The following is an 8,407-nucleotide window of genomic DNA, read 5'->3' as shown; positions in this document are numbered from 1 at the left end:
CCTCACAAAGAGATAGAGAGAGAGAGAGAGAGAGAGAGAGGAGGAGAGAGAGAGAGAGACTTTGGCTCATACAAATGGAAGATTTGTCACGTGATCCCCGGGGCCGTTTTAATGACGTACCACCATATGGCGCGTGCCGGGAGGGCGGGGCCACGATATGCTAATTACCCCCCTGCCCCACTCCCCTCCTGTGTGTGTGTGTGTGTGTGTGTGTGTGTGTGTGTGGTACTGGGTATAAGAGCAGCAGCATCCCACACACACCCCTCAGAAAGCTCAGAGCAGGTCACGCACAGTCACGCACGGACACGCACACAGAGCGCACGGGATGCGTGCGATCTAACGGACAGCGGCTCATTACAACAGGTAAGTTTTTAAAACTGATTAAGAACCAATTTCTGATTAAATTCCTTCCTCTGCTTGGCTCCTCAGGTATCTGTGTAATCACATCATTATACCCAATTAATATTAATATATTAAAGCTAAATTAACGAGGATCGTTAACGCTGTATGAGCATGCATCGAAAATAAATCAAGAATCTATACCTCTAAAATTTTTATTAGTCTCTTTTATTTTGTTTTCAGTTTTATATTTTTTAACTTGTAGAATTCTATTTTTAGTTGTCCGTCTGACCTCAGCCGGTAACCAGCAGATATTCATACTCAAAAACATCTCCTTCCCTGGAGTTTTATATATATATATATATATATATACATATATATATATATGGGATACATGGGATGAGAGGTAAACGGACAATTATTCTCATTCATTCATATTCTTCATTCACGCTTCTTCCAGCCTACTAGTCTAACTAAAGTCAAATTTATCGGCGCGCGTTATTGTATCATTAAAAATTTTTGTTTCAGTTTTTTTTTTCTGTGCAGGTAAATACAATATCGTCAGAGACGTTTTATGTTAAAGGCTATGTTTTTAGATGTCAAAGGATTTGCTATTTCTACCAGAGCTTAAATATATTAAAATGTTGAGCTGCTGATCGGAACAGTTGATCAGTAACTAAAATGAATTAAAAAAAATCGATTCCGTTTCTGTCCGAACAATCTGAGTTTTTCCCCCAGTTTTTTTTTTATTATTTATTTACACATAAAACTAAAGGTCATGCGTTGCACAGGTTTTAAAGCCTCCACCGGGGAATTTGGATCTATACAAAATAAATTAACTTGACTCTGTGGGATGTTTATGTTTTTTGTTTGTTTGTTTGTTTTTTTAACAATAGCTGTGGTTTCATATTGATAGTTTTATTGTTTCTCCGTCCGTACAGGTTGATAAATACGGATATTTCATTTTTCCTGCACAGGCACGAAAGAGGAATCACAGTTGAAGTGACTGAAGTTTTCTGTTGTCTGAGAGATTAAGAGAATTAACGATTTAAAGACCTAAAATCTAATCATGATTTGAATCAGAATAAGAGTTTGCAGATGGATGTTTACATTGACTGGATTTTTTTAAAAGACAGTTTTTTAAATTACATTTTCACACTATATTTGTTTTAGCTCTCTTGTTAGTAAAATAAAAAAGGATATAAGGGTTAGAACCTCCATTTATCATCCATCCATTTATCTGCTGATCCTGTTTAATACAAAAAATGAATCAAATATTCAGAGTCTGATCTCATGTTAATAAAACGTAATAATTCAGTTCAATACAACTTTATTTATTTCTATAAGGGCAGTTGTACGCAGCAGTTGGCTTTTCAGATTAAGAGATACTGGAAAAGAAGAAATACTGTTAATAACAAGCATTTGCTATAAAATTATAAACTAAACACAGAATTGGTAATAATAATAATAATAATAATAACTATGTGGACTATCTGGACTCAACCTAGCTGATCTTTCAAAATTATGATATTGCAAACAAAAACAACTTGTCAACAAAATGAGAGCAAAATATTTGCTGATTACTTATTGTTATTTGAGAGAAACTGAAATTCGTGGCACTAGAAATGATGCTGTTGTCTTGTAGGATATGACATGAAATATTCATAAGAAAAAAATCCACCTGTTCCTGAAAATATGAACAATTAGCAGATGGATGGTTATTTATCACTTATTAACAGCTGAATATCATAACCTAATAGAAAGGTTTATTCTTTTCTCTGTCTTATTATTTGCTCTCTCTGTGATAATGAGTTCTCTGCTGGAGTGTTTTATTGTTTTCTAATGAACATATTTCTTCTGTTTCTCAGAGAATCAGCATCATGACCAGGTCGGTGCGGGAGGAGCAGCCGTCTGTGGAGTCGGAGGAGCAGCAGGAGCTCCACAGCCCTGGGGAAGGAGAACCAGAGAGGGGAGGAGGAGGAGGAGGAGGAGGAGCAGAGGAGGAGGAGGAGCACCTCCACCATCTGGAGGATGATGACGACGACGACGATGAGGAGGAAGAAGAGGAGGAGGAGGAGGAAGATGGCGAGAACAAACCCAAGAGGCGAGGGCCGAAGAAGAAGAAGATGACGAAGGCTCGACTTCAGAGGTGAAGGAGACAGTTTTGTTTTTCAGCGTTTGAAGAGCAAATATTTGCGGCAGATGAGCTCAGCTATAATACAAAAAATGTTAAGCATGTCCTGAGGGTGGTAGTGATGGAAAGGTCATTAAGATGTGAAGGGTTCATCCTCTGGGGAGCAGGATTGTGATCAGTAAATAAATCTGACTCGCACTTGTTCAGAAGTGTTGGACAGACTAACATCATCATCCCTCTAAAGGAACAAAGCATCTTTACAAAAAATTTGCTTAGCAGGTGTGGCAACAAATTCATTGTTATCACTTGAAATATACAAAAACAGAATCACCAGAATTTGAAGAATATGATCTAAAAACTTTGTGTTTTTTCTGGATCTGAAAAAATATAAAAGTGGGACTGAGCAATCTGCTTTTTTAACTCGTACTTCATTACCCAGGAGGCTCTGCAGTAGCTCTGTCTGTGCTGGCCTCAGAGGAAATTTCCCCCTTAACTCCCACAGTGCTGTGATCTTATATTCCGATTTTACTGTATGTGGACTGGAAGGGCCCCGTTTTCCAAAAACAATTGATTAGATAAGTTAAAATTGTTTTCTAAAAAGCTTTTAGAGTTTTTAGTTTTTAGCAGTTAAGAGCAAGTGCATGTGCATACCACAGATTCTATAGATGCTATGCATTTTTCAGAGAAATACACATTTTAATCAATATTTTGATTTTGATTCATAGGTGACAATGCTACATTTTGTTTTCTTTTTTGTCTAAATTGGGGTCAATTTTCTCGTTGTTTAAGTTAGCTTAAGTTTAGCTAATAGCCGCACTGTGCTTTGGGCTGTGATTGCAGTTAAAATGCTTCAGATTACGCAATAGCACTGCATAAAAAGGTGAAAGCTAACGTGCTAACTACTTACAGTTGAAAACATTTGTTTGGCTGCACATGACTGCATGCATGCTTACTGACAAGTGATTCTTAAATGATGATAGTCATTATCAGCATGCCACAGATTTGATAATTGATACCAGGGCTAACAGTGAATCCGCTGATCTGCAGGTTTAAGATCCGTCGGATGAAAGCTAATGCCCGGGAAAGAAATCGCATGCATGGGCTGAACGACGCTCTGGAGAGTCTGCGGAAAGTCGTCCCCTGTTATTCCAAAACCCAGAAACTGTCCAAGATTGAGACTCTCCGCCTAGCCAAGAACTACATCTGGGCCCTGAGTGAGATCCTGCGCTCCGGCAAGGCACCCGACCTGATGAGCTTCGTCCAGGCACTCTGCAAGGGTCAGCATCAAATAAAAGCAGCAGACAGTTTAGAGCCGCATGTCTGATCATAAGAAATAAACATGAGGGGAATTTTTTTACACTGAAATATCAGTTAAATCCAATAAAATCTTAATAAGACTCTCTCTCTTAGTTTACTTATAATGCCCTCTATAACCCTGTATAACAAAATGAGGATGAGTGTCTGAACCAAATTTCCGGACAATCCATCCATTAGTTGTTGAGATACAAGTCTGGACCAAAGGGGTGGACTGACCAACCAACACCTCCATCAGTAGAGCCCCAATGCTAGCAATATTTTTTTTAAAAGAGAGAAGCTAATTCATAATAAAACTATTTTGTCAGTTTTTGCCAAATATTATATTATTAGGTATCAAATGTATTGATCACAGACTGATTCATTAATGTCTTTCTTTCTCAGGTCTGTCTCAGCCGACCACTAACCTGGTGGCAGGCTGCCTGCAGCTGAACCCTCGGACTTTCCTCCCAGAGCAAACACCTGACCTGCCGGCTCATCTTCCACCCGCCGGCGCTGCTGCCTATCCTGGACACTTCTCCTACCAGAGCCCGGATTGACGGCTGGCCTGCCCAGCCCACCTTATGGCACCATGGAGCCCTCCCACATCTTCCACCAGGTGAAAGGTCAGCCGTACGGCCCTCTCGAGCCCTTCTTTGATGGCGTCCTGGTGTCAGACGGCCCGGCATTTGACCCGCCGCTCAGCCCACCACTCAGCATCAACGGAAACTTCTCCTCGTCCTTCAAGCACGAGGCTGTCACAGCCACCGACTATGAGAAGAGCTTCTCCTTCAGCGTGCACTATGGGGGAGGAGGAGCTGGGGGACACACTGCCATCTACGGCGGAGGGGGATCCAACCCGCGGTGTGGTGAGCTGCAGGTGGACGGGCTGATGGGCTTTGATGGACACTCGCACCATGAGCGGCTGATGAACGCCCAGCTGAACGCCATCTTCCACGACTCCTGAGGAAGAAGAAGGCAAAGGACTGAGGGACTGACGGAGACAGAGAGACAGACAGACCATTACATATCTTTTTTTTGTCCTTCTTTCTTTTCCTCTTTCTGTCTGCATCAGGCTGTATGACTGTCTTTAGTCATAAGGACGGCAGTGGTGGTGATACTATCACATTGTTGAATCTTTGTAGCGCTTAATCCTGCGGAGTCCCTCTCTGAATGTCTCATTATTATCCATATTATCACTTAAAAATAATCAATAATCAACAAGCAATAATCTGGAAGAAACTATGCAATTTTGTTAAAACCTGAGCAATGCTCAGCTGATGATTCCAAATGTTGAAAGAATAAAGATTTCTCTATTTTTGGGTCAGTGTGTCAGTAAGGCGATGTTGGGCCGGTATTGAGCCGGTTTTCAAGCCAGGAGTGGGCCGGAGTGTTATGTTGTTCATGTGGTTTTTACTTTATGCTTTTTATAACGTTCTTGTAGCGTTCTGTTGACATTTCATGTGACTCTTGTTCATATTTTATAAAATAGATGTTTATAAAGGCCTTTTATTAAAAGGAATTCAATGTGATTCATCTGAGAGACTCTGTTCATCAGCAACAACACAGAATAAAACACCTCACTTTAGCACAATTCACCGACACTGGATACAACATCCAGTCTTTCAGGATATCCCCAGTGCCGCTCATGTATCAGCATTTGATTCACAGAGGTAGCCATCAGTTCCTTGAGTTTCAAATTGGGAAACAGATTAAAAATCCTTGTTTTTAACCAAACCAGTGAGTAGGTGAAATATTTCTCATCCAGATGGTTAGAAGAGGCTCTGAAAATACAGCCAAACTACCCATTGCTGTTTTTTTTTTAACATCACTAGTTAATTACCTTTAGACAAACTGATGGTTGCATTGGATGTGGGGCTACCTCCAGGCTACTTTAGTCCCATTCAGTCCAGTTTAGGTCAACTTCACCTCTCAAAACTCATCTATACATAAAACACTGAGATAATGAAAATAAGAATTTTAGTTAATAAACAAAGCATGTCTTCAGTGTCGTATAAATCTCCAGTTTTGGTTGTGCTGTGCTTCAGGTCAGTGCTGATCCAAACAGACTAATTTACGAATTTAAATCTGAATTTGTCGATGCTGATTTTTCAGAAACAGGACAAATTCCAAATTTATGTTAGCTGATTAACTCCCTAAACAAATCAACGATCTAGCTGTTGGATGATCAGATGGAGTTTTGCTATAGAGATTAAACAACTGATCAGTTAGTCCATCAACAGAAAATGGGTAACACTTTACTTTTAGCCCCCCTATTAGCCTTGTAGTGAGCTGAATATCTCTGGATTTTAAGCTCTTGGTCAAATCTCAAGAGAATTTGTGACAGGTATTTTCCACTATTTTCAGACATTTTGTAAACTGAACAATTTGTCGTTTAAATAATTAGCAGATTAATTATTAAAGAAAATAATCTGCAGTTGCGGGCCTGCTATGGCAAGATTCCACATGGCTGCTTCAAAAGATCTATTATTAGGAGTATGTTTTAAAATTTCAGCTACCACGTTACCTGTTGTAGCTGACTGTAGACTGACTAACAGGACCATATTATTCCACATTTTCCAGTGGGCCCATAGTCAAAGCAATTACACAGTTATTTTAGGATGAGGTAGCCCTGTTTTGATAAAACTTTATTAGAATTTTCCAATGGACAAAACAACAAAACAACTCCAAGTATAGGTTTTGGCTGTAGATACAAGGTAATTAAGACATGTAGTGTGAGATAACACAGCAATAAAATCATATAGTGTCCTCCCCAAAACTCAAGGTTTCCACATGACAACAGTGTTAATCTAAAGTTATTTCAGGCTCAAACTATGATGCTTAACACACGAAAACACATATCTCCTTACAGAGAAAACCCTGTTAACATGTTAACAGCATTATCACACCAACTGAAGGACAAAACCAGGATTACCGTATGTGTGTGTGTCATACGTGTGTGTGTGTGTGTGTGTGTGTGTGTGTGCGTGTGCGTGTGTGTGTGTGTGTGTGTGTGTGTGAAGGGCACAGATGTTCGTTCTGCAGGCAAGACTTTAATTTATGAAAATGATCTTGTTTATGCATGAGAGCCCCCCTCCATACATACGGCTGTCCTGCTGTGTGTGTGTGTGTGTGTGTGTGTGTGTGTGTGAGTGTGTGTGTGCGTGTGTATGTGTGTGTTTAAGTGTGTAAGTCAACAGGGACAATATGGTGGCAATATCCCGCCATTTAGCCTCCCTGTTAAAATGGAATAGTAATGAGAGAAAGTCAAGACTGCAGCACAAAAATTCACCCATCCTGTTCAACAGGAACAGAAACAATTTTAAGAATATATTTTAAGTAAAACACCTACAGATACAGGTATCTGGGGCTGTGGGCCCATTCTGACCTTGCTTGCTGTAACATGTAATGCAGCTGGTGGAGGTAACAGATTAAGTTTGGGCTTAGTGATATCATTGCTGTTGCTGTGGCTACTGGCTTCAGCTGGGGTCTCTATGGTGTTTTGTTTTTTCTTACAAATCCAGTTATCCATCCTTTTTCCTGAACTGCTTTTGGCTAAGCAAGCCAGCTATGTAGTGCAACTTTTCATTTTTTAAATTTCAAAATTTAGTAAATAAATCTCTTAACAACGCACAAAAAAGAACCATCCATGGTTCTGAAATAACAACGCTGTGCTTCAGAACATACTGGTTGTACAGTTGGAAAGAGACGGATCAGATTACAAGCTTCAAATGCTTTAATGGGGGAAAACGTCACAGAAGTTGTTTTATTCATAATTTCTATGACACTTGCATCTCTGCCAAAATTTTTGCTATCTTTTTTATAAGGTACATAAAACAAACTGAGGGCAGGCACTCTGAAATTCACTTTTTATTCTTAACTGCAGGAAATTATTAATATAAACATTGTGTGGACATTTCTCGTTACCCTCAGATTACAGCTCCTGTAGTAGCAGCAGCAGTATTAGCCATATTAATAGCAGTATTAGCAGTAGTCTTTGTGGTAGAGGTTTTGTGTTCCAGTCTGTTGGCTGATCATAACACTGATTAAAGCAGCTTAAACTCAGCCATCTGTCATCAACACACGCAGTGTGTTTGTAGCTCGTAATATGGTATTTATACCACACCCAGGGCACATCCTGCTTTCTGATTGGTTGGCAGGTGTTAAAATCAGGACAGTATGATGACAGCTTCAACAATCAGTGCTCAGGGTATATTGAGTAGCAGGTATCCATGACAAGAGTACTGACACTTAACACTCAGTTAGCACACACCTTAAAGTAACATGAGTTAAACTGACTACAAATACATGGTAAACGTTAATTTACTCCCAGGTGTCCATAAACAGTGATAGTTAAATCTGAATAATCCTGTAATATATATGACATTAAAAGTTACAGTCGAGATGAGAATGAGAATTAGAGTGGGCTATTATACAAATCAGCCTTTGGCTGGGTTTACTCCAAGTACATTTTCCTGATAATACTCACATACCTTCACTTAAAGGTGATATATGGAAGTTTTTGCTATCGCTACACAGCCAGTGTTAGCATTTACAGCTGTTACTCTGCAGTGTAGAGGAAATGTTCAGTGTCAGACTTCTTTACTCACCAAGAGCTGTCTCCAGCTTCTATTTCTATCA

General features: G+C 39.7%; 1 protein-coding gene across 1 annotated transcript; it reads left to right on the top strand.

Annotated features, from left to right (window-relative positions):
- The first annotated feature begins 252 nt into the window (after positions 1-252).
- On the top strand, positions 253-5,298 carry neurod1 (neuronal differentiation 1). The gene is given in 5 exon segments (XM_018702782.2): positions 253-363; positions 2,208-2,488; positions 3,521-3,750; positions 4,172-4,312; positions 4,315-5,298. Coding segments are annotated over 4 exon segments (1,059 nt in total). The 5' UTR covers positions 253-363; positions 2,208-2,219; the 3' UTR covers positions 4,734-5,298.
- The last annotated feature ends 3,109 nt before the right edge of the window (positions 5,299-8,407 follow it).

The sequence above is a fragment of the Lates calcarifer genome, linkage group LG1 (genome assembly GCF_001640805.2).
Source record: "Lates calcarifer isolate ASB-BC8 linkage group LG1, TLL_Latcal_v3, whole genome shotgun sequence".
Lineage (NCBI taxonomy): Eukaryota > Metazoa > Chordata > Actinopteri > Centropomidae > Lates > Lates calcarifer.
The sequence above is the reverse complement of the archived record's forward strand: the minus strand, read 5'-3'. Positions and strand labels throughout refer to the sequence as shown.